Source organism: Drosophila gunungcola (assembly GCF_025200985.1).
Source record: "Drosophila gunungcola strain Sukarami chromosome 2R unlocalized genomic scaffold, Dgunungcola_SK_2 000027F, whole genome shotgun sequence".
NCBI classification, from domain to species: domain Eukaryota; kingdom Metazoa; phylum Arthropoda; class Insecta; order Diptera; family Drosophilidae; genus Drosophila; species Drosophila gunungcola.
In genome coordinates, this window is record NW_026453175.1 from 424,164 (window position 1) to 449,214 (window position 25,051).

At 46.8% G+C, this 25,051-nt stretch overlaps 7 protein-coding genes across 18 annotated transcripts in view; 2 read left to right on the forward strand and 5 right to left on the reverse strand.

The window, feature by feature from the left end:
* Window positions 1-1,015: 1,015 nt before the first annotated feature.
* On the reverse strand, window positions 1,016-5,094 carry LOC128256652 (endophilin-B1). Of its 4 annotated transcripts, none has more exons than XM_052987145.1 (6): window positions 4,893-5,094; window positions 4,264-4,761; window positions 4,114-4,149; window positions 3,848-4,038; window positions 3,025-3,265; window positions 1,016-2,122 (listed from the first exon to the last, which is right to left on the reverse strand). In XM_052987145.1, the coding sequence occupies exons 1-6, from the start codon at window positions 4,968-4,970 to the stop codon at window positions 1,994-1,996; spliced, it is 1,173 nt and encodes a 390-aa protein (XP_052843105.1). In that variant the 5' UTR covers window positions 4,971-5,094; the 3' UTR covers window positions 1,016-1,993. The 4 variants fall into 4 exon arrangements, with proteins under 4 accessions (XP_052843105.1, XP_052843107.1, XP_052843106.1 ...); XM_052987147.1 differs by lacking the exon at window positions 3,025-3,265 and adding an exon at window positions 3,475-3,679; XM_052987146.1 differs by lacking the exon at window positions 4,114-4,149.
* Window positions 5,095-5,327: 233 nt separating this feature from the next.
* LOC128256653 (mediator of RNA polymerase II transcription subunit 16) lies at window positions 5,328-7,986 on the reverse strand. The gene has a single exon (XM_052987149.1). The coding sequence runs from the start codon at window positions 7,864-7,866 to the stop codon at window positions 5,413-5,415; it is 2,454 nt and encodes an 817-aa protein (XP_052843109.1). The 5' UTR covers window positions 7,867-7,986; the 3' UTR covers window positions 5,328-5,412.
* An 895-nt stretch (window positions 7,987-8,881) lies between these two features.
* LOC128256619 (uncharacterized) lies at window positions 8,882-15,044 on the forward strand. 3 transcript variants are annotated; one of them, XM_052987106.1, is made up of 2 exons: window positions 8,882-9,004; window positions 13,909-15,044. In XM_052987106.1, the coding sequence occupies exon 2, from the start codon at window positions 13,918-13,920 to the stop codon at window positions 14,956-14,958; it is 1,041 nt and encodes a 346-aa protein (XP_052843066.1). In that variant the 5' UTR covers window positions 8,882-9,004; window positions 13,909-13,917; the 3' UTR covers window positions 14,959-15,044. The 3 variants fall into 3 exon arrangements, with proteins under 3 accessions (XP_052843066.1, XP_052843067.1, XP_052843068.1); XM_052987107.1 differs by lacking the exon at window positions 8,882-9,004 and adding an exon at window positions 10,417-10,697; XM_052987108.1 differs by lacking the exon at window positions 8,882-9,004 and adding an exon at window positions 12,056-12,166.
* LOC128256618 (uncharacterized) lies at window positions 9,116-12,128 on the reverse strand. The gene is made up of 2 exons (XM_052987105.1): window positions 11,806-12,128; window positions 9,116-10,489 (listed from the first exon to the last, which is right to left on the reverse strand). Exon 2 carries the CDS (start codon window positions 10,487-10,489, stop codon window positions 9,236-9,238), a length of 1,254 nt encoding a protein of 417 aa, XP_052843065.1. The 5' UTR covers window positions 11,806-12,128; the 3' UTR covers window positions 9,116-9,235.
* LOC128256617 (F-box only protein 42) lies at window positions 14,973-17,519 on the reverse strand. The gene is made up of 3 exons (XM_052987104.1): window positions 17,082-17,519; window positions 15,644-17,022; window positions 14,973-15,586 (listed from the first exon to the last, which is right to left on the reverse strand). The coding sequence occupies exons 1-3, from the start codon at window positions 17,260-17,262 to the stop codon at window positions 15,146-15,148; spliced, it is 2,001 nt and encodes a 666-aa protein (XP_052843064.1). The 5' UTR covers window positions 17,263-17,519; the 3' UTR covers window positions 14,973-15,145.
* A 464-nt stretch (window positions 17,520-17,983) lies between these two features.
* LOC128256608 (tRNA pseudouridine(38/39) synthase) lies at window positions 17,984-19,860 on the forward strand. The gene is made up of 5 exons (XM_052987093.1): window positions 17,984-18,351; window positions 18,406-18,497; window positions 18,558-19,040; window positions 19,111-19,674; window positions 19,732-19,860. Exons 1-5 carry the CDS (start codon window positions 18,068-18,070, stop codon window positions 19,809-19,811), a joined length of 1,503 nt encoding a protein of 500 aa, XP_052843053.1. The 5' UTR covers window positions 17,984-18,067; the 3' UTR covers window positions 19,812-19,860.
* Window positions 19,861-19,969: 109 nt separating this feature from the next.
* LOC128256607 (uncharacterized) overlaps window positions 19,970-25,051 on the reverse strand; it is a 44,770-nt gene continuing 39,688 nt past the window's right edge. For all 7 annotated transcript variants that reach the window (XM_052987087.1, XM_052987088.1, XM_052987089.1 and 4 more), the window contains 5 exons: window positions 22,783-24,352; window positions 20,851-22,121; window positions 20,427-20,597; window positions 20,250-20,367; window positions 19,970-20,186 (listed from right to left, as the gene is read on the reverse strand). In XM_052987087.1, coding sequence (XP_052843047.1) covers window positions 20,156-20,186; window positions 20,250-20,367; window positions 20,427-20,597; window positions 20,851-22,121; window positions 22,783-24,352 — 3,161 coding nt within the window. In that variant the 3' untranslated portion in view covers window positions 19,970-20,155. The remainder of the gene's footprint in view (window positions 20,187-20,249; window positions 20,368-20,426; window positions 20,598-20,850; window positions 22,122-22,782; window positions 24,353-25,051) is intronic.

A 25,051-nucleotide genomic window follows, 5' to 3' on the forward strand; every position in this document is an offset into this window, starting at 1 on the left:
GGGAAGTAAATAATAATAATAGTTGTATAAGGATCGTCAAATTTGTTTGTCCATCGCTTAATAAACCCAAGAACACTCATAATCTTGTTAACAGTAGACTTTATGTGACAGTCGAATTTTAAATTTGGGTCAAGAAGAACTCCCAAATAGTTGACCGAATATATACGATCCAGTTTCATATTATAAATGAAATTATAAATTATAAAAAGTATTACCTTAAATTTAAGGCAATTCAATTCAGTTTTAAGAAGCTAATCAATCAATATTAGACTGTGAACCGAAACCCGATTGCGAATTATGATAGGACAAACCACGTTTAACTTCGTAAGCATACATTAATCCTCGAGAATGTGTTATGGCAGAAGGAAGAACATTGATGATTAATTTGATAGCGTTATCCAGTATTGTTGTGATCGGAAACGGATCTGAGGAGCACTTTAGGACTTTAAAAACATAGTGCCCTTGAACAAACACTAATATATCTATAAGCCATCCGTAAATCGCAGTTAGTATCCTCTTACAGAAAAAATAGTTTAAATACCAATTTTTACCAATCATTATAGCAAATACTTCTCCCACTCAAACTGTGAAATTATTCTATGGTTTAGTAAGGTTTTTTAATCTACAATATTTTGAGATTGTGTGCCAAGATTTTAAGTAGACCGGAGTTAAACTTATTATCGACCATCTCGTTTTTATCTGGAAATCCGTGATTTTAACTTTAAAAATAAAAAACATAGAATAGAAAACTTTAAACATTGTGATGCAAAAAAAAAAATGTAAAATTAATTTTTGTTTACCAGAAGAATTCCATTACCTTCTAAATGCACTATGATCTATGTATTTGAGGAGACCCTTTGATGCCCTATAATGTCCGTCGCAAACCACCTTTTATTCGAAGAGGTATATTAGTGCATTGCCCACTTAAAAAAAACAAAATCAAGAAAGTAGCCCATTTTTGGTCTTTAAAACCCCAATAAAGTTAAAACCTTGATTGCAACGAACGGAACTTAACTTTGTTTTTCTCTTTGATCATATATTTGAAATTGTTTAATACAGTTTGTGTTTTAAAAATTCGCTTCTAGACGCTTTTCCGTTTACAACTTTTTGTTTCTTTTCTGAAAACCTAAAAATCATCGTTGTTTACTTTGTAATTATTGTATTGTACGTTTTCATCAATATATTTCAGTTAATTTGCAGCTATTAAGCGCCTTGGTGTTTCAGGGTTTTGCCTTACATTTAAGAAGCAACAATCATTTAATTGACTTTCGAAAATTGCACGAAAAATGTTTAAACATAATTGCGGCAGGATTAAATATATTTAATAAGAATTAGCCTAAACTGGAAACGTCTTCGCTGAATATATAGTTAATAGGATCAACAATCTCATACATATAGATATAATAATAGGATATATAGTAAAGCACAGAGAATTTCGTTTGTTAACTAAGATAAAGACAAACATAACACAATTATAATACTTTTTTGAGTGAAGAAAAGCTTAATTAAACAGCATTTTCTCTTTAGATATGCAATAAGTATTAACAATTATAAAATTGAGAATTTATATATGTATTTATAAATATAACTTGACGGTATTCAGGCAGCAGAAAATGTATATTTGATTACAGCTATGACGCGCGTGAACTGTGCAGGTGAGTAGCTATCTGTTTGGGCAAGAATCAGGGCTTAAGGTCCAACGAGGCCTAAACTACAATGCTCTACTTCATAACACGCCCATGAACGTATGTATATGCCTTGTATATATTTATGTAAGTTTATTCTAATAAATTATTGTACTCTCTTGCTAGTGCCAAGTGCCAATTTGGCCGCATCTTATAATTGTCCAATTGCCTCGCCCTCCTCTCCTTCAGTTCTTCCTTCTAAATGTATGAGTATTGCTGTACCATTACTTGGAGTATTTTTCTTGTTCATTACTTTTGGTTGAGATTATTGATTGATTGATTGATTACTGCTGAACAATTTGGATGGCTTAGAGGGTGATGTCGTGCTCTTCGTCGAGCATTTCGACAAAAGCGCGTGGTACCAGTCCCTTCATCAGGCCCTGTTTTCCGTACATGTAATCCTCGTTAACGGGCGAGCATTCGGTCACGAAGATCACCTGAAAAATGTTGAATAATAGGGTCTTTAATAAAGATTTGGATGTGCTGGTTTTTATATTCGCTTTGTTGAGTTCAATATATTTATTATTTTATAATTAAGCCATTTTGAGTTCAATAAAAAAAGTATATTATACTCTACAATGTCCTTGTCGGCACACTAAAATTTCATCCAGGGACCTCTATTGCTTTTTGCATAATTATAAAAAAAAAAAAAAAATTAAAAAAAAAAACATTTTAAAACTTTTTAAACAAAAGCAATTTTTGTCGCTTTAACTTTCAAGTTATTGCCCACTTTCTGATTTTAAAAGCTTAAATTTTATATAACATCTTTATTTAATTTTTTTGAGATAGTAAGAGTTCCTTCATTTAATTTGATACCAAGATGAGGTTATCCCAGGCTTAAGTCTATAGAATTTCTTAGCTTAAACAAAAATAATTTTTCGGGTTTTTTTTTCTTTAACATCACTGGTTGTGGTCCCAAAAATTATTAAAACAAAAATTATTAAAACATATTTTTAGTCCTTAACATTTGACATTTATTTCTTTGCAAGCCGTTATCTCAGAAAAGTATTATCATATCATATGATGAAATTTGAATGTAGCAACACGGACATTGGAGAGTATAATATAAGTTTAATAAATTTTTTTTCGTATCCTGGTCTTTTTTTTCCCTAATTAATAAAATCCGAATGCCTAATTTCCCTTACAACTATTTTTCTTTTATAAGTCAGCTAAAAAAAATAATGTTGTTTGAAAAGAAATATTTAAAAACAAGATTATTTTGCCACGCTATCCATAGTTAAAAATTATAAACATCACAATTGCAGATTACAGAAATTACGAAAATTGGAAGAGATATGTTGAGTTAAAAACCACCCATTGGCGGTTCTAAACAGCTCACCTCATTTGCGCTCAAATTAAGCTCGGTGTGATCCTTGGCATCGTAGGAGCAGAGGACGCGTGCCCGCTGCATCTGATCCGTGCTGACTTGCATGGGCTGATGAGGCCTGTGGCCAGGGGCCACCGAGTTGGCGGAATGGTTGCTGCCGGGACCGCGGTCCGCGGCTCCGGCCGATGAGCTGGACTTGCTGGCAATGGCCTCGGATGCGTCGAGCGGAATGTATGGTGTGGGGCCTCCCAAGCTGATGGAAGATGCAGAGTTTAATGAGTTTTTGATTCGGTTCGATTGCGAGGCTCTAAATGGAGGGATGAGCTGCTGAAACCTGACTGTTTGAGGTGCGACAACTACGGATAACAACAGCCTAACTGGTACGTATAATTAAAAGTTAATGTTAACTGGCACGAGGTCCGATTCGAATTTCAGGTCAGGCCACTAACAAGACCCTTAGACTGTGGAGACGGCAGTCGTATCGAACTCTATGTGAAAGTCGTCCAGCAGGTTCGTTAGCGACTTGTCCAGATCGGGATCTGGGTCGCTATCTAGGGCTAGGCCCACTAAGGAATCGGAATCACAGGAATGCATCGACACAGAGCTGGGAGGCCCACCATCAACGTCTTCGCTATTGATGCGCAGGCGTGGCTTGGGATGCTGCATTCTGTAAGACCACAAACAGATAACATAACGCAAAGTGAGATGACCAGAAGGGAGCACGGGATGCAGCAGGGATGGGGCCTGGTGCTTGGGGTGCAAGGACAGGTACTTTTGGTGCCTAGTTGACAGTCTCAGCCAGAGTCAAATCCCCCAACGTCAACCTTCAACTCACTTGGCCAGCTCGCGCTGCAGCTGCTCCATGACATCGCCGCACTGCTTGTAGTAGCGCACCTGCGTCTGGATGAAGGCGTGCAAGTGGCGCAGGTGTGAGGCCTGCGAGGTGCTGATCCCGTCCAGCAGCAGCTTGGTTATCTCCGACTGCCGATCGAACTCGGCCTGGGCCACCCGCAAATCCCGCTCCGCCTGCGAAAACATTGAGAATTACTAATCCGCATATTGACTGACCATAAATGCAAAGCTTGGTCAAGGTCTCGATACCTGTTCCAAGGCGGCCTCTGGCGAGATGCCATCTTTCTACACATTCCGAACAAACACAAGGCAGCAGGGGACAGAAAAAGACCGTGAGTAAGATAGCCATTACGAAACCCAATCAATCCCCTTCAACTAAACCCCACAAAAACCACTCACCGACTGCTGGCCAAGCATGCTGCGCGCCTTCTTCACCCTGGTCTTGCAGGCATCCAGGTCCAGGCGCTTGGACTCCAGAATGCCGCGCTCCTTGCCAATGGTCTTCATCTCGCCGTCGAGGAACTTGCGCAGCGGCTGTGTGAAGCAGATGCCCGAGGTGGCGATGAAGTCGTGCTCGCACTGACCCAGTTTCTGCTCCGCCTGGCCGGCCTTGATCAGCGCCTGACCGTAGGGCAGATCCTGTCCGAAATCCCCGCCAGCCTCGATCATGTCCAGGGCCAGGTGTTCCAGGTTGCTCAGCCGCTTGGGCTTCGACTTCTCGATCTTTTCGAAGATGAAGTCCTCGACCCGGTTCTGGGGGTTGGGTATCAGCACCGACTCCGTGTCCCGCACTATCTTCTCCGTCCACGTCTTGGTCACATCGGCCCGCTCGGCGAGATTCTGGAAGTGCAAGTCGTACTCGGTGCGTTCCGTGGTGCCCAGTTTCTCCTCCGTGAGCTGGAAAAGCGCACCAAAGGGCAAAGTGTCAACGCAAGTGCTTGAGCTCGGGCTGGAAGCCACCTCCCCCGAAAGATGGCCCCACCCGCTTTTCTCCTGCCACCGCCACCCAAAATCATTGATTTGTTCACCTGCACCACTCGCGATATCGTGCTGCCCGCCTCCTTCACCAGGTTCTTAACGTTGAAGTTGGGCAGATGAATGTTCATCTTTGCAGAGTGATTCTACAACGCTGGTTGCTGCTTTCAAACTTTCAATTTAAGCTCAGCTTTGCTGCCCAAATTGTTTGTATTTATCCAGTTTGCACTGCACCAGTGTGACCGTGTTAATAAACCGTTAAAATACCCCACTACCAAATATAACGAAATCTATAAGGGTGTGAAAAGTCTTGCGGTATTTTCGCGTGGTGAGTTGGAAATTTAAAAATGGAATTATTAAACGATTATATTTTATAAATACCTCTAAATAAATAGTCACTACATAGTCGTTAGATATAAACATTTATAGCCCACAATCAGACAATTCGTGTTAACACAATTACTGTTATTTGAACTTTAAAAAAAATATTGTAGTTTCTTTAAAATTTTATTGCAAGCTAGGATTACACTTAAGACTAAATATACTGCTGCTAGAAACACAACACATTTAAACCTAGTGGATCTGCTTCCAAAAGCCGCCGCAGTGACAGTGAAGCCACTTGCTGAACCACGCTTTCAGCGCGGAGGTCTTGGCCACCTTGCTGGCGTTGTTGACGAACACGAATCCGCAGCGGGCGCACCGGCGGATGGTGCTGGGTCGGGCGCCCAGCTGGAGATTGCTCACACCATCCTTCACCGATCGCGCGAAGACCACCTCCTCCGTTTCCATGTCCTGCAGACAGGATGGCTCTACCAGCGAAGTGAACTGCAGCTGCCCCGACTTGACGGCTGCGAATCCCTGGGCACTGAGCAGCGTGGTGGGGCTAAACTTCGTGGGCCGGGGAATCAGCAGTTGCTTGGACAGCAGACTGCACTCGTCCAGCAGCATTTCGTCCGGCTCAGCGGGGTTTTGGGCCAAGCGAGTCAGCAAACGAAACAGGATCACCAGTACATCAATGTTATCCATGGTTTTGGTGTACACGGGCAGGCACTGGGTGTTCAGCAGGCCCCAGATGCGGATCATGACCAGGAGTTCGCGTAGACTGCCAATGGCAACGATGTCCCTGCTGATATCATAGCTTGGCCGCTTCCCAGAGAGCTTGCTCTTCATTACCTCCTCGGGCAGGCGGTGCAACATGTTGAGCGCTAGGTCGGTGACCCACTGAATCAGCTGCTGAAGGCTCTGCAGCATAACTGGCTCCACGGTGAAGTCCTTGGCATCCAGGTTCAGCATAACGGTGTCCACATCCGGTATAGATTCGGCCAGCTTCATGGCCAAGTTGTCGGCAGGTCCTTTATCCTGGAAACCCAGATCGGAGGGCCGCAAAAGACTCTTAAATGTGGTAGATATGGCGTGCAGAATGATCAGATTGTCGAACTCCTGCTGTTGCACACGGCACAGATTGGATTTAAGGGCCAGAAAATTAGCATAGTAATAGTGCCGCACATACGAAGGTTGCCGCGTAAAGTTGTCCGTTAGCTTCTCAACCAGGACCTCCAAGTTTCCTAGATTGAGGAGGAGCACATCACTGGCATCGCAGCCCGTGACGATGCAATATTCGAGCAAAAGCAAACTTGATCCTGATTGCTTAAGAAGGGGAGCCTGCATGGCGTGCAACTGCGCGTGGCTGTCGAAGATCAGGAGCATTTGGCTGGTGGGCGTCAAGTCGCCGCTAACAAACTTCACTCCTCCACTGGCGTCCGATAACTTCTCGAACTGGGTGTGATTAAGTTGCTTCAGCGAATTGGGCTCCAGAACCTGGACGCTGTTGTCCTGAAGAATGGCATACACCTGGCAGCAGTCGGGCGCGGAAACCGATAGACGGGTAACGCTGATATCAGCCAAAGATGCACTAAGCTGCACTTTGCCCACCTGCTCCCAGCTTTCGGACTTCACGAACTCGTTGGGCTTGCTATTGGCGCCCTGCAGCAGGGCGTGGACACTCTGATGCCTGCGTGTCAGCGTCCATTGCTCCAGTTGGCTGCCAGAACCATCCGGACAGGCGTAGGCTATGAAGATCACATCTTCGCTGGCTACTCGCGTCCATTTTAAGTGACTGATCCGTCGTCCATCGAGAGGGCCCAAGAAAATACTGGCCTGTGACTCCGACTTGATGGCCAGATGCTGCTCCAGTCCCAGTTCACCTTCCAGGGACAGTGAAACCCTGAAGCACTGCACCAACTGTTGCTGCCAGCCGCAGCTGAAGGCAACACTAAGGGCTCCCGTTGGACTCGGCGTCATGCTGCAGTGCTCAATGAAGCTGCGTGAGATGCCGATGCTGTGAAGCGTGGGCGTCAGTTCGAGGATCTCATGGGCGGGGCCCTCTGCTCCTCCTACGCCGGCGGATGTTTTCTGCAGCACGGGCAGGCAAAATGCGGCCAGAAGTCCAGATGACGTGAGCAGCACGCACCCCTCGCTAGGCACTCCGCCAAATCCGCTGAGAGTGGGCTTCTGCTGCTCCAGCCGCTCAAACTTTTCGGCATAGTAGGTGTGATCTTTTTTCTGGGGATTAAAGATCACCCCCTTGCCGTTGTGGAAGAATAGCGCCTGAACGATGTCCTCGCTGGGCACGGTGGCGTGGTACTGCAGGAGCCAAAGGTTGATGGACTGGTTCCTCGTCTGCCAGATCTCCACGCGCCCGCCAACAAATCCGAGCAGCAGTTGCTCTCCGTTGGGACTCCACTGGAGCACACTGATCAGCGACTTGGAGGAGCACACCTTGTAGTATTCCCAGGGCGTCACAATGTCGCACACGTAAACATGGCTGTTGGTCGCGCCCACGGCCAAACCCGCTCCCGGCAAGGATCCATCGCCGGCATCTACTCCGTGGGCCGACGGAACTATGGCGCTCTGCAGGGCGCTGAACGCCACAATATTCCGAGCCGACACGGAGCAGAGGACCATTTTGTGCGGGAAAACACTGTCCTTACTGAACTCTTTGCCCTCAACTTTGTACAAAATCGTCATTTTTGCAGCATAAACAAAACCCGTAGAAGACTTTTATTGTTTAGGACGCAGCGCCTGCCAACACTAAGCCAACTCTTTTGGAGTTTTACAACACCAGTCAATCAGCAGGGCTGTTAAGATGTCTGTTTTCACACCAGGTTTTGTGAATTGCATTTTCGAGATTTAATATGACTCGTGGCTTACAAAAAAGTTGCGTTTTAAAATGACTATAAAAAAAGAGTGATATTTAAAAAAAAAAATGTTGTTTTCTATAGCTCTATTTGCTCTTATTTTGCTTAATTTGTTTTAAAAGTGGTCTCTTCTCGGTCGTTTAATAACTAGTTTTCACCCCTGTTCTTAATGGCCAGCCTAAATAAATCTTAACAACTTCATGGACAGTATGGACGTGCTTTTTCCTTTTAAATTTGGTTTAAAAATAGGTGCCAAAGTTGTACAGAGAAGTGCTTTCCTTTTGGAGCCATACTTGCAGCTTTGAGCACAAGGAAGCTTTCTTTTTTACAAAATAGTCGTCTCAGCAAGTCCCTCAAACAGTTGCATCAAGTCCTCTTTTTTCGTCGCTCAAATCAGAAAGTACAATTTTTTTTGAGATCAACGAATATCACATATCGGTCTGAAAATGCACATAGGCTTAATGTGACAATGGAATATGGCACATTTAAAAGTAAAATAATGTGCCAAGGAAATCACCCTCTAACGTACAACATATTTGGATAGGACCATGTTCTGAATATGCATCGAACTCGATTTCCATATAAGCTTAAAGTAAGAAGGTTTGAGTGCTGAAAAAATTAATTAAAATAGGCGATCAATTGTTTTTCCCTTTGAATTTATTCTTGTACCATGTGAAATGACCTAGAGAACACCCCTTAAATTTGTTTACTTCTAAATTAAATTAAATTTGTTTACTTTTAAAAACAATAATTTTGTTCAACCTAAGATAAGTGTGAATATTGTATTTCCCGACTAAGCTTTTACTAAGGCCGCAAAAATGTTGCGTAAAATCACTACCTAAACCCGGTCACTCTGCCTGGTTCCGCATTTGTTTACATCGCCTTATCTGGTTATAATTTCTGATTTAAATCAATGTTTGTTGTCATTTCGATGCCGCAGGTGGCTTGATCTGTGAACATAACAACAGGTGAGTAAAGTTCCCGTTCTCTAAACCCCAACTGCGATCATCGATCGAGTTCGACAGCCTCAAAACAGAAAGCCTCTTAAACCGGCTTTTTCCGCTTATCGAATCCGTGGGTTTGAAGCGATCTACTCAAAGTTTATTGAACTCTGAGGCAGCGTACATTAACTTAAAGCAATAAATACACACTCCTTACGAACTAACTTATTATGGTATCGAGTATCGCATCCGGAGCAGCTACACCAAGTTGGCGTAGCGCAATCCCTTGACGAGACTTCCGCTGAAGCTGTCACCGTCCGTGAACAGGATTCCGTCCGCCTGGCAGGACTGCAGGCTGCACGGGTACTCCGCCCCGTAGGCACTGGTGTCCCAGCGGATCTGTAGCTCGTAGGTCAGCTCTGGATTCAGCACACAGGCCTCCTCGCGACGCCAGCTCAGGTGGAGATCGCAGTTGTACTTGGTGCTCTGGCCTTGGATGGCATGGCTCCACACGCGCGCAGTGGCCGGACCCTCATTGTCGGCGGGCACCTCACATAGGTCCAGGCGCAACGATTCCCGGTACTCCAGCTGCTGAACGTGGCCCAAACGGTTGGGGGTCAGCCGGCTGTTCAGCACCAGGCCCATCAGAGAGATGAACCTGGAACACTTGAGACGCAAGCGGAACACCGGTGACTCGGCATCCACAGTAAATGGCCGGCAGGCCTTGTAGTAGCAGCGTTCCACGGAAACCACAGGAGCTGGCGCAGGAGATTCCAATTCATTGCCACCCGAAGCCACGTGCCAATCGCTCGACCCCCCACCCAGTCCGTGGACCACCAAATCCGCATCACTGGGACCCAGGCCAAGCTGCTCGCACTCCTGACGCGTCCACTCGTAAACGTACCAGATGAGCAGCTTGTGCGGCTCCTTGCAAGCGGCAATGATGGCCTTCACGCACTCCTTAGACACATGCACGTAATGATCCTTCAGGTGGCTCTTATACTGTCCATTGTTAACACAGCAGCGCATGAAGAAGGTCATGCAGACCTCCAGAAGGCCGTCGAGTCCCATGCAAACACTCAGCTCCAGAGCCGGCAAGATATTGTCGAAGCGCAGCTTGCGGGTGATGGCCATCAGCGTGTCTGTGATGAGCTCCTCCAGCAAGTACTTCTCCGCCGCATAGTACAGCTCGATGCAGGCCACCAGCTCCAGGCCGTTATAGTCCACGACGCCAGTGTAGATGTAGTTCACCAGCACCTTAAATATGGCTTCACTAATATCGTCGATTTCAATTTCCGGCTCGGGATCGTTGTTCTGCAGTGGCCCAAAGAACATGGCCTCGAAAACGGGACTGGCAGTGCTCAGAATGAGTTTGTGGCACTTCACCTGCTCAGCACAAACGTGGAACACACAATCCGTGTGTTTGCCCCCGTGGAGCAGCTGCCCGTAGCGCCTGCCCAGTACACCAGCCATGCTGGTGGCTTCCTTGCGATCCACCGCCGAGATGCTCATCTGTGAAAGGGACAGAGAAAGGTTGTAAATATTCATGAGCCATTTGAGAACCAGTTTACAATTTGCGCATGTGTCGTGGGGGTCATCAATCATTCAAGAGATAATGGAAACTATTTTGGCGCTGGCGAATAGAAAGCGAGGCGAAAAGATTGAAAAGAATATGCGAACTCTCGTTCAAAAGTAACAGCAACAAGTATTACCAAAATAGGTAAGCTAGCGCCAAATTAAATCGTTTATTTTATATATATACTTCTTCACAAAATTTTGTAAATAAAGTGGTTTGCTGGATCAGACAATTTATTTTGAAAATTGACCAACAAATAATTAGGGGATCCAAACATTATCTGTTGATAATTTGTAAAATAATTTTTATTTAAAAGTTTGTGTGTCTTATAATCTTCTAATCTTAAATGTCCGACAACAATATCTCCCTTGAAAATATTATCTGTAAAGTAAGGGGCTTTATTCGCGAATAACAAACGTGACGTAATTCGAATTGAATAATATCAATTGCCCTGCATGCAATTGATTTCCCAAGTCATGGCCAAGATCGCGGTGTCGAGGGGATGCAAACATTTGTGTATTTATGTATGTATGAAGCTATATATTTAGACAATCCCACTCATGCCAGGCTTTTGTTTATCAATAAACCGAAATAATACTACGACGTGACTGTGAGCAAGCGAGTTAGTTATTCATCTATTGCCGGCTCGAGTTCACTTTTTGCGTTTTGTTTTTGGGGGGTAATATAAAACCGGTTTAAAACTGTTTTTACAGATTTTAGTTGGACAAGTGTGGTTTAGGCTAAGACGACATATGTACATATATGGTGTGCTTTACAAAATTAGCGCAAAGCGGCTGTCAGCCTTATCAAGTGACTAATTTATGAGTAGCTAAAACAAAGTTTACTATGTAAATAATTGACAATAACTCCTAACTGGCCAACCATGTTACCCATATTGATATCCAACTAATAAGCTCTATCTACCAGAAACAGGGTACCCCTAGAATGATTTGTAAACAGCGGACTCTCCTCAGAAGTTGACCAAGTGCTAATCTCCGATTCCCTGCTTTCAATAATCCCGAACTGATCTCATGCAAATATTTATCCCCTTCGAAAACTCAATCAATTATCTGGAGATCTGCTGCGCACATTGTTGTTTACCCGACTCGAATCGCGCGATTCAGTTGCGTAAAATGTACCTAACCAAGGTGGGCAAGGGTTCACACACACGCGACCTTAAGGCTAATTTATGACTTTTTAGAACATTGGAAAAGTGTACGCTTTAAGTGGACATTTCCAAGAAGAAACACACCTTTTGGCACTGTGACAAATTCTTTTTCGAATAAGCACACGTACGGTTCGGTTCGTAACAATAGCAATCTACTATGTAATGTACGTATATGGTGGTATTAGATGATTTGCGGTGTACAAAAACTAAGTTCGTAAATTAAAAGTGAATTTCACGGGCCCCTTTGGCGAGGCTAATTGAGATGATCGTCGCGTCGCGTCGCGTCGCGTCGCCGCCTGAACTTGACCGATATCGCGTCTTTGCGAGCCACACGACTCGACACAGGCACAGCTGTCCCGAGAGATCGGAGAACTTGATCGAAAGCGAGAACCTGAATAGCGACAACCGTCTAGCGCAACGCGCCACCTTCAACTGATCTTACTTGGTAAGGCAGAACGTTCTCCCAGCGGTTTGGGTTTGGGTTTCGGTCTCTGGCTTCTCTGCCTTCAGTTCACTCTCGCAATATGCGAAGCGATCTTTGGCCCTCTGTTGGGGCGATTTCTCTGGGGATTTGGTAGCCCATTTCCTGCAGTTTCATTTTATCCTGCAGTTAGCCCACATGTGGTGTTGTTGGCCAATGTGTTTGGCCAGTTTTAGGTATTGTCCTCACCCATCGAGTCCCATATCTGCTGGTCTGCGATTATTCTGAAGAATTCCCTGGGCAATCAGGAAATTGAAAAAGGCCTTTTTAGAGCCAAACATTTCCAGTTCACTCGGAGTACCGGATCACTAACTTTATCTTCGTCGTCGCCAAGCAAGGAGCACCAGAACTCCAGAACTCTTTCTAATCACAATTAATTTAAGATTAAAAGGCAAAGGCAAAGGCAAAGACAAAGGCAAGGGTTTTGGGAGGCCTTGGAGGATACGAGCGGTATCTTTATAATGGCTGCTCTCCCACCTTCCCAGAGATTACAAATTAAGCGTCTGCCCGTCTTTTTGCTGCCAGCGATTGATGGCCAACCTTGAACCTATTCAATTGATTCTTCTTCAGTTCAGCTGGGGAAGCCAAGCACACCAAAGTTATTTCTGTAGGCTCCAGTCGATGCTCTTCTTACTGCGTGGGGTATATTCGCTTATCTCGACAAGAAAATAAAAAATGATTGAGAGTAGTAGTGTTAAGGTAAGCTCATATGTTAATTTAGCGTCGGGGATTTGGGGTCAATGCAATTTTGAACACTGGGCCTTTTTATTTTCTCGCTATTTAAATGATTTGAATTTTTGTCCCCCTTTTTTGTTTGGGAAAATCAAAGGTTGATTTACTGTTCAGCGATATTCTCAAAAACTATGGGTTTAATTTCAAGTAAACTTTCTGACAAGAAGCTTGAATTAACGCTTATTAGCCTGGTAAGCGAGCATATTGGCACAACCTCGGATAGGTGATCAGTTAGCAAAACAGTAAAGAACAGATTTTTTAAATCCAGGCAATAATATGTTCGAATTTCGTTAGATGTTTCCTTTCTTAATATTGAATTTGAATTGAAATTCACAAAGGCAATAATGTGGTCTTGGGAAAGGTACTAGTTTTTTAGAACAAACAGCCGACAACAAAAACAATCTTGATGTAACAATCGCAATAATGGAAGCGAAATCTATATGTGTCAAATTATATTACCTAATTAAGAACAAGGTGAAGCCATGTTACATTGATTTGTGTGTGCTAAGCACGTTTTAAAAACAAAGAAAATAACAATTTAAACCATTTATAAACAAAGAAAAGAAACTATTACATTACCCTAATCCTCCAATCAACCAATAATAAAGCTCTATACAAATATATAAATTAAAAAGTTTTAAATATGGTTGAAATATGTTTCCCTATATTTATAGAATTACAAAAACTAAATACAAAACAGTAAGAACTATTTTAAGAACCCTGTAAAAATATATGTATAAGTTGAAAGAGTATAAATGCGTCGGTTGGAGGTATTTCGCACCAACTTCTTTGGCTCGGAGCTCGAGTCTGGCTTTGGCATGTGGCTGCCAAACAGGTAATGTGGCACTGGACTGGAGGCTGGGCCCTCACGCACATTTCCCTCAGATACACACACGTGTGGCGGCCTTTGTTGTTGTTTGCCAAGCCCTTCTTTAGCGTGGCTTTTAACATCTCCCGTCTCTCTGCCTTTGCAGCCCCCTGTGATGCACCTGTCGCCTGGGCAACTGAAAGTGGTGCTCATTCTGGCCCTGCTGCAGGAGCTGCAGGTGAAGCCTCAGAGGAATGTATTCCAGGAGCTCCTTGAGAAGGATCTGCGACTGTGTCCTGCCTGTTTCCCTGACCAGCGTGAGCATTGCGAAGATTTCTTTCGTAAAATTTCAGAGCCCTCGGATTGGAGCCGACTGATGAAAGCCGTCTCCCTGCTGTTTGATAGACGAATGGTTTACTTCGTGGAGCTCAAAGAGGAAGATCAGGTAACCCAACTGGTGGCGAAACGAAAGCACATTGATCAATGGAAAGTCAATAGTAAAGACCTGGAAAATGAATTCCTTGAGCTAAAGGAGCGACTTGGTGGTTTCCACCTTTGCCGAACTTATCCAAGGAAACCGCGTTTTGTTAGCTACTTGGAGCAGCGTGGACATGCCTCCGCCAGTGTGTGGTTCTACATGATGCACTATGTCAGTCCGCTGCTCATGCAGGAATTGTATTCACTGGATTTCCCTGTGCCGCGCACTTTTGCCTCCTGCGGTCTAACCCATTTCCAGTCCTATGCAGGACGTAGTTTAACGCATTATGTGCAAGCCGAAGAGGATCTGCGCCTGAAGCTGGCCATTCAGTTGCTTCAACTAGCCCTTAAGCTCACCGTTGGCTTCTCAGACTTTCGCATCTACCTAACTGACTTCACGGCCGATAATTTGGCCTATGACGAGGCCAGCAGAAAGGTGATCGTCATTGATCTGGACTCCGTGGTGCTGGTGGATGCCCAATCCACCTTGGGACAGGTACAGAAATACGAGCCCCTGCCTGGCGAGGGGTTTACCTTCGACGTTTCGGCACTCTGTTCTGGCCAGCAGTTGGATGCGAACGTCTACCAGGCGTGCCTTCTGGTGCGGGATGTCTTGCTTAAGAATGTGGACAACAAGAGACTGCAGCTGCTATTGGAGCAGTGTGTTTGGTGCCAAGATGACCTCTGTGATATGCGCTTTCAAAAAGCCTACGACTTGATCAAACTGCTGGACAGCTAGAATTAGAGCCTAGGTTTGGAGATCCACTGGTAGTTAATCGTTTATAATCATAAAACACATCAAATACACTCAATTTACTGTCTAAATGAACGTCGGCCGAACTTCTTTGAAGGATTTGGGGGAGAGGGTAGCAGCGGTAGCCTGCTATCCGGATAACTTAGGACTAGGACGGGCGTCGGTCCGGAGCTTAGATAATATCACGTGGCACACTCAGGAAGTGTATGGAATTGGACACATGGTGTGTGATGTCCGTCAGTGTCTCCTTGTGTACGCCCCCGAAAAGGATGAGTTCGCCGTTGCCGGCAATGAGGCTGGAGAGGATTAGCCGATCCGGAGCGCCCTTGAGCACGCCGAAGTTTTTGTATTCCACCCAGTCGAGGGCTGGCTCGCTGCTCTCCAAAATGTTGGAGATGTCGCACACGAACAGTGACTGGACATTGCAGCGCAGTCGTTTCGGTGAAGGGGCACGCAGCGGTTGTGGTTCCACTTGCGCGGCAGCCGGTGCACTGCGTCGCGAGTTCCGGATGGCGTTCATCTTCTCCTCCATGCGTCGGATGCGCTCGTTGTGATCCCGCGAGGCACTCCGCGACCGAGTGGGCACATTAAAGGCGGCCATACGAAAGGGATCCTGATGGAAAAGAGTAATAATTAAGATGCTTTTTACCAGTATACTTTATGCCCTTACCTCGTACAGCTCGTCGAAGCGTTTGGGGAGCCTGGGTTCATTATCACGACATCGTAGAGCCAGATTTCTTTGCAGACGCTGAGCGGCATCCACATCGCCATCGGCGGGAGATGGAGGAGCATTTGGTCGCACTGGCGGAGATGGGGGAGAAGCAGCAGGTGGTGGGGCTGGCGGGGCGTGCAGATCGCTCAATCTTCCCGAGCGTGGCTGGTAATTATTGTTATTATTGTTAACATTGCTGTTGTGCAGGAATTGCTGGGCCTGCTGCATATGCTGGTTGAGAATTGCTCGCCGGTTGGCCAAATACTGCTCCTGAGGTCCTAGTGCCGCAGCCGCCCCTCCCACTCCGGGACGGATGTTCCCTCCGCGGTTCTGGCCAGGCCCTCCCATTCCTCCGCCCAGACGACGGTCCGGCATCGGTATCCGCAGTCCCCTTGGAGGTAGATTTTGAAGAGGATTCGGCGGCGGCGGTCCACGACCTCCAACGACAGGGACTCTGCTCTGCTTCATCAACTGGAAGTCCTGCGGCATGTTGGGCGAAGGTCCCACCACCACCAGATAGTTGTTGACCTTGCAGCCGGGATTGCACCACATGTGGACGGCTCCGAATCGCTTGTTGCGCACATTGAGTGACTTCCAGGACCATACATCCCTGGTCATGTCCAGCAGCCAGGCATCGGTGTACACCCGATTGGCGCCGCCGCATCCTCCCACCACAAGCAGGTGGTTCTTGCCCAGCTCCACCTGGATTTGTCCGTACCGCGGACTGGGTCGCGTGTTGCCCACAAAGAGCGGCTGCCACCAGCGCTGCTCCGGCAGGTCAAGCACCCACGTGTCGTTCGAGTTCACGTTGACATCGTCCTTTATTTGGTAGCCGCCAAAGATGACCATTCGATCGCCGTGCACGGTGGCCGAGTGTCCAGCCATGGGCGGTGGGCAGGGCAGTGAGTTGCGCAGCAGCCAGCGGTTCTTGCCCAGATCATAGTAGTGCAGCTCGTCGAACAGACACCACGGCTGGTATGGCGGATGCAGCGAGGGATAGCGCCAGCCGCCAAAGAGCACCAGCTGATCCCGCCACGCAACCATGGAGGCGCTACCCTTGGGCGACGGATACGTCCCGGTGGCCACTGGCCGCGCCCAGCGCATGTGCGTTAAATCGAAGCGCCAGAGATCGTTGAAGGTCGTGTCAGAGGAGGACCCGCCGCCAAACACGTACATCGAGTTGTCCTGCCGCACGGCCGAATGGGCAAAGCGTCCGGCGATAAAGGACAGGGGTGCTCCTGCCACGCCATTGGCGTTCTGCTGGGAAAACACCTCCCAGCGGAGCTGGAAGTCGGTGAGTCCCTTTTTAAGGTTCAACTGGGAACGGCGCACGAGATCTGGGGAGGGCAATAAGTATGAATATAGGGAACAATGGCCTTCAATGCTAGCTACCCACTCTTCACAATGGCGTGCCAGCGCTTGCACACCAGACTGCAGTGCTCCAAGTCCCCGTAGGGAGGCAGGTAGGTAAAGATGAACTCCAGTATCTCGTCAGGCAGGACATTTAGGTTCACTGAGGCCAAGGTCGCCTCACAGTTGTCGTTCTCGCCATCGACCTTGTGGCTGCACGCGTCCATCCTCTGCGATGTCCTTGCTGCCTTCCTTCCTTCCTTCCTTCCAGGCGTTCGTGGTGCCCTTCACCTTCAGATGCTGCACCACAGAAACAGCAAATGGCAGCGAAATATCTTATGTCGCTTGGAATGGCAATGGGACTCTGCTCTGGCTAATCTCCAGATGATTTCGGGTTTTTTTTTGAGGCAGCTAAAATAAATTATAAACAGTAGCCTGCGAACGGTGTGACCGTGCTTGGAGTCACGAACAATACCACGAGGCACCGAAAAATATACCGCAGTTCTAGAAACCACACTACGAATATACCGTAACAATTCTTTTGGTATTCTCCTCACGACTGATCTGTCGAAACTTTGAATTACGGTCAGCTGTTTCATTACATTTTGGGTATTCCCGAAACGACTGAATCATTTTAGGTATTTCTGATGATGATGTTATTTCTGTAGATTAAAACATGGTTCAGGATGGAGGACAGTTTGGTCCAGTCTTTGCCGCTTAGAAACTCTGCCAGTTCATCATAGAAAGGGGACCCCTTTGAAAAAAGTTATTTAAAATTGGACAACTTCCGATAAAGTGAGCGACATTTTCAATTTCTCGAAGATTACAAAAGCTGCATTCGTTGTTTGAAGAGTTCCAGTGGGGTCAGATATGGGTGTAGAAAGTATAATGACAAGATAGTGGAATCGAGCCATTAGCTGTGAAAACAAAAAATGCCCATCTCTAATACCCGCGTTTCGTTGTGAATGGCAAACAGCTTGTTCGAATTTCACGTGTAGCTTTCAATTTGTTTATTTGCATTTTGCGTCCGAAATGAGCGCAACAAGTGACAAAAGGGTTGTAATAAATAAACGTTTAAAATGTCTGCCCCGGGAGGCGCTGGAAAAACTGAGCCAAACGGAGCTTATTGACAAGGTTGTCCAACTGGAGGCCTACAACTTTCAGTTGCGGAATCTGCTACAGAAAAAGTTAACTGAACAGGACAAAAACGATGAGGAATATTCTGTATTATTCGAAAAAGATGCGGAAGAGAAAATCTCTAAGGAGACAAAGATATCCAGCAAGATGCAGAAACAACGAAAGTTCGATTGGAGCAGGTAAGTGGTTGTTCATTTGGTAGATTTATAAAGCTTTATGGGATTCCCTTTCAGTGCCCACAGGCGACATGTTTTGCTGAAAATTACCTACTTTGGTTGGGACTATCAGGGATTTGCATGCCAGGAGGACTCCAATGATACCATAGGTATATATTCCTCACCTAGTTGGTAGTAAATTTGTATTAAATTGTCTCTCCTTCCTCTAGAATCCAACTTGTTCCGTGCTCTCAGCCGCACTTGCCTCATCGAATCCCGCGCCAGCTCCAATTATCACCGCTGTGGACGCACCGACAAGGAGGTGAGTGCTTTCTGCCAGGTGATCTCCATCGATCTGCGCAGCAAGCACCCGCCCGAAACTCAACTGAATCCCGATGCTCTGTTATCCGAGATCGACTATTGTGGACTCTTGAATCGAGTGCTGCCCAAGAACATTCAGTGTGTGGCCTGGATGCCACTCCGTAGTCCTGTTTACAGTGCTCGTTTTGACTGCATTTCGCGTAGCTATCGTTACTATTTCCCCAAGGGTGATCTAGACATTTCTGCCATGCAGGAAGCCTGCAATCTCCTAGTACGCCATGCGGACTTTAGGAATTTCTGCAAAATGGATGTGCACAACGGAGTGACCAAGTATATAAGAAACTTGCAATCAGCAAGGGTGCAAGCTTGTGAGGAGAGGCTACCAAATACAGGTAAGTACTGGTGTTAAATCCATATCTAACCTCTATGAATCCGCACTTATTCTATTCATATCTCTCAAAGGCTACGACATGTACTACTTAGAGATCCAAGCCAATGCTTTCCTCTGGCACCAGATTCGTTGCATCATGGCAGTGCTCTTACTTGTTGGTCAGGGAAAGGAGAAACCAAGCGTTATTAGCGACCTGCTTGATGTGGACTGCAATCCCTGCAAGCCTCAGTACACACCAGCCATTGGTCTGCCCTTGAACCTCTTCCGTTGTGATTTTCGAGACAAGACCACCAGAAGTGTAAACCATCCTGCTGGCGGAGATGCAAATGAAGAGGCCATGGATACAGCCACGGAGGAAACCGAAGGATCGGATGCTTCTGATCACCAAGAGGACCGCGATCTTACGAACTGGATTTACAATGAGGAAAATTTACAAAAGCTTATTGAAAACACTCAATGCGAGTGGACGCAATTTAGCGTGAAAAGCACCATGATAAAAAATGTGCTTGAACAACTAGAAAGCTTACTAGAGGAGAATTTTAAGCCCAAAGAGAAGGTTCTGGCCCAAGTAATCCTGCTGCAGGATTCAGTCAAACCACGTCAATATCAGCCGCTCTTGGAACGCAAACGTTGTGGTAGATATTTCCAATATATAGTATAAACAAGGCTTTCTAATTAATTTTTTTTAACAGAGAGCTTGGAGAATCGGATAGAACATTTTGTAAAGAAGCAACGACTGATTGTCAAGAATGAAACGACAACGGGGGATTAGCTGTAATAAACTTTTAAGAACACAAAACTTATATTCAAGTGTATTATGCTCTTCAGGTATATATATTTCACTTGTATGTATTAGATCTTGTACAACGTTTCGAACCTTAGTCTAGTCTAGAATGAGTAAATAATTTAAAATTGTAACTCCATATAACTGCTTACATACTATTTTGGATTGTAGGTGCTACATATATAGAGTCTGTATATAAGTATAGTTCTTTCAAGGGGCTTTGTACGATTACGAAAAAAGACTTCACTTAATTAATGAAGCTAACAATTAAGGGGATTAAGCAATGCAGTTTATCAGGTATTATCATCGGGATAAGTCAAATTGGGTATTAACTAGCAACCCATTGATTTTGCCTTCTGCAATCTGTAAACAAAAAAATGGAACGTTAGATTCGTATATAAGAGTAATCAGCTATGCTGTACTTACTTTCTTCTCAAGATCTTTAGCACAAGGGTGCCTTCTCTAACATTCTTAAAGAGTCCTATGGTTTCAGCATGGCTCATTCCCTGCACAGAGTTGCCATTGATCTCCACTATCTCATCGCCTGTTGGGGATTAATTTTAGTTTAAGTTTTGTAATTTTGTTTGCTCATTAAAAATTTACCCGCTTGCAGTGTGCCATCATCGGCAGCCTGACCCGAGGGAAACACGGTCTTCACAAAGATTCCCATATTGCCCTTGGGCGAATCGCGACCTCCCACAATGCTGAAACCCAAAGATTTCAGTCCAGGTCCCTTGAAGAAGGTAATAGTCTTTGGGGTGCAACGACCACTTCCTGGAATTTTAAAGACTGTTTAGTATTGGAATATATACCCATGTATCAAGTTGGGAAATAGCTTTTCTGTATTATTTTGTTTTTAACTTATCAGTTTTGTATTAGTCATTTTCAGTAATTTTAGTTGAAAGGGAATAGCTTTTCATTATCACTTATTTCCATTTAATAGTCTCAAATATTTAAGGTAATTGCTAATGATATTTAATCAAGTCTTTTGGGATACTTAGTGGTTTATTGGGTTACTGATTCTCACCCTCGCTCATGGACGCGCGTATGACCTCCGCCATTTCCTCGTCGCGTATGGTTAGCTTGGCCACCGGCAGCGATGGCCTGTGATGCATTAGGGCGGCGGCAGGCGGGGCCAGCGATGAGCCTGCTCCCGCCGATGTGGATGTGGTTGCCGATGCCGATGCTGATGCTGATGCTGGTGAGGATGAGGATGAGGCGTTAACATAGGGATTAGGCGAGAACAATGAGACGCTTTTTGGCGAGTGCTTGATGTACAGTGATTGGTGTGGCTGTTGCTGGTGTTGCTGATTTTGCTGCCGCTGGTTAGTGAGATCAGTGGTGGTGGTGGTGTCTGTGGCTGTGGCTGTGGAGGATGGGGAGTTAGCCCCGTCCCCGACGGTTAGACTGTTAGGCGGGGCCTGCATGAACAGACTGAGGCGCGACGAGCTCAGCCGCGAGTGGGCAAACCGGAGCGAGCGGTAGTGCGAGTTGGCCAGGTTGATGGAGTTCCTGGCGTAGTGGGTGCGCTGGCCGAACTGCTGAGGACTGCTGGGGGCCGCGGACAGGGCGGCTCCCTCGGAGCAGCGCTTCCGGGCCAGCAGCTGCCACTTCTCGTCGTCCGCCAGCGAGGAGGCCACGCACACGCTCGCCGCCCGGCTTGCATACACCGGCGTATAGGAGTCGGTGTCGTTAGCGGGGTCGTTCTCCCTGTCCAGCAACCGGTGGTTAGGGGAGGAGGAGCAGCTGCTGCTGCTGCTGCTGGCAAACAGCGGGGTCGGTGTTAGAGCCAAGCTGCGCTGACCTGAGGAGCTGCGGGCCCGCCTCCGGAGCAGCTCGTGCTCCGGCCCACCAACTTCCAGCGAGTGACGCGGCGTGGAGCTCCGGCGATGCTGCATCAGCGGCATCGGAGTGGGCAGCGTGCTGACACTGGCCAGCGATCGCGCATCGCACTGATCCTCGCCCTGGCCATCCGGCTCCTGGTCCTGGTCCTGGTCCAGGTTCTGGCCCTGGATCCTCTCCTGCTGCAGCTGCAGACTCTGCATGCTGGCCAGACTGTCCGTGCTCTGGGTGCGCTGCACGTAACTGAGCCTGTGGCGCTGCGTGCTCATCCCATCGATCCGGATTTTGGTGTAGAAATCGGTGACCGTGGTCACCTCATCGTGGGCGATCACCAGGTCGATGCAGTTGTCCACGAAGCTGCTCAGCAGGCGCTGGACCTCCGCAAAGGACTGGATACCGCGCAGGTGCTTCCCATTCACGTTGACGATCTCATCGCCCAGACGAAGGCGGCCGTCCCTAAAAAAAGTGTGTAAAATATGTAAGTATAAAATAAATAAATAACACGTGATACCAAAGTGTAAGTTTGTAAAAAGTGCAGGCTTCTTTGTAAAAAAAAAATGTTAGCTTGTTATATACTTAATTTTGTTTTTAACGCGGTTTGAGAAAAAACATTTTAAGATTTAATTTAAGTTATCTTCAAGAGTGTGTGATCCTATTTATTAGGACTCTTAAATTAAATTGCTTAAATGCCATTGCTTATATTTGCATTGAATTTTCCGTCATATCATAAGTAAAACACAAGTTATGAATATTTTAGTAGATGTGTTGACCTCTTTTCACAAGGAATTTCATGTGGTGAATAGGTTTAAGAAAATCTAAAGAAAAATGACTACATGCGTTTGAGGCGGCTGTTCTCTATTTTTTAAGATACCAATCACTAGTGACAGTCAAATTGTGTAAACAAGAATTATTTTTCTGAATATTTTAAAAGTAACTTTTGAGATAACTTATGAGTGGGTCTAAAAGTATGCAGCAAAAAACAGAACGTGGTTTATCGGAACGAATTCATCAGATTTTCAGACTAAAAAATATCGCTGCATACTTTCAGACATCTTCGTGAGTGATTTCAAAACCCAAGATAGCTTTAATTTCTCCCCCTTATTCTCTCGATACTCACTTCTGTGCCATGCCATATGGCTCCAGTTCTACGATGAGATACCGGTACTGCTGCTCATTGCTGTTGGTCATCACCGTCTTGGGCGACAGGACAATGCCGATGTAGTCCTCCTGGCACTTGCGCTCCAGCTTCAGTTGCCTGAACCTCCGCCTTATGGTCTCCGTCTCGTAGTCGTAGTTGTAGCCACCCAGCGAGACGGGGGCACTGCAGATGCTGCTGTTCCTTGTCGACGGAGTCGTCGCACCCATTCCCATTCCCATTCCCAGTCCCAAGCCTAGACCCATGCCCATGCCCATGCCCACGCCCTCTGACGAGCTGAGGGAGATGAGCGAGTTGCGCTTGAGCGTGCCCGAGGCAATAGATTCGGTATCTCCGCCGGAGATGCTCAGATTATTGCCCAGCCGGGCACCCGTCGCACCCCCATCGCTGTCGTAGCCGGACTCGTTCGAACTCAGGCAACTGCTTAATCTTTGGTAAAGTGGTTCCCAGTCCTTGGAGGTGATGCTGTCGTTGCGCGACACGTTGCTCAGCATCGCCTGTTCGGGGGATCGTCGCTGTGGCAGGGGCGACGAGGCCTGCTCCTGCTGCAGGAGATCCCTCTGATGCTGCTGGTGCTGCTGATGCTGCTGATGCTGCTCCCTCTGCCGTTGTACTTGCTGCTTGAGGTGGTGGCCCGGTCCGTTGCCGTGGTTCTCCTCGGGCAGGACGGAGAGACGTGACCGCAGGAAAGCGTACGGAAAGGCCCCACGACGCGAGGGATCGTGCTGGCCACTGGCAGCGGCTCCTACTGCCGCAGCCGCTCCTGCCCCTGCTCCGCCAGCTGCTGCTCCACTGGGAGGAGATGCCAGGCTGCCGGCAGCACTGTCAGCACCGCTTGTGCTGGCCGTCAGGCAACTGCTCACCTTGGCTATGTCGTCGCAGCTGCTGGACTTCAGGCTGGCAATCCGCGGCAGGCGCTGCTCCCGCTGCTCCCTGTGGAGATTGAGGCCCTCGGTGGGATCGTCGCACTTGACGTAGGAGCAGCTGGACAGCTGGCTGGTGGAGCTGCTCCTGTACAGCGTGGTGGCCGCCGGCGTGGCCTGCTGAGACGCCTCCGAGGCCTTCAGCAGATTGTGGGAGCGGTGGTTCAGCATGCCGGTGGACCCGATCCGGTGAAAGAAGTTCTTCAGCGCCTTCTGTGGGCGGGCGGCCGCCTGGAACTGATGCGTGGGCGTGGACTGTGCACTCTGGCTCACCTCCTGGGCCAACTGCTGCTGCTGCTGCTGCTGCTGCTGCTGGTGACGCTGCTGCTGCTGGTGACGCTGCTTGACGGTCTCGATGGGCCCCGACTTGCACTTCTTGAGGGTGCTGGTCGTGGAGTTGGAGCTGGAGCTGTTCTGCTGGCCACCAGTGGAGGAGGGCGAAGGCTTCGCCGAACTGGGTCCGCTGCACCCACCGGATCCACTCTTGTGGTGCGTTGGCGAGTGGAACAGACTCCGCAGATCCGAGTGCGATTTGTGGGCGGCGGCGGGCGAGTCGCTGCGCTTCAGCAGATCCAGTTTGCGACTCATGCGCTTGCCCCAGGTAAAAACTGCGAGGGGAGAAGGGAAAAAGAAGAGGAGCAGAGGATTTGCAATCAGAAAGCGATTTCTAACTTAATTATAACACTTCAATAAATCTCAACGCCTCGCCACAAGTCGCCGCAGTTGACCTGACAGATGAGAAATGTCCATGGACAGGGCTTCACATGGACTTGATCTTGGACATGGCCCATGACAATCCAACAATCCAACAATCCAGCACTTCAGCACTCCAGCTGCATTGTGATCAGCCGGCCTGCCACGTGTTTGTGAAAAGGCATCCGATTTCAAGGCATTTGCGGTTGGATCTCTCCCCACAAAAAGCCCTAAAGATCTTTCGAACTTAAGTGACGGTGAAGCCCTTTGATAAGTAATGGAGCTGGGTCAGAGCTCTGAGATCGTCATATTTAATAAGTTAGACTCAAATATTTAGTGCCTCTCTGCGATTCTCAAAGTTTTAAGAAAGCTAAAAGTTTTTACTATGATAGCAGATTTCAAATTCAAATGGTTCCTATTAAATTCGAATCCCCAAATCCATTATAAATTTGATGGCTATAGTTCGGATTAAACTAAACAGAGCTAAAAATAAATTAAATAATCCCACAGATAAGACCATAACAGAAATATTCTATAGATGCGCCGATGAGCATCTCTTGGTCATCGAACGATCGTGATTCCGCACGGCTATTGAGCAGTAAACACACCTCAAT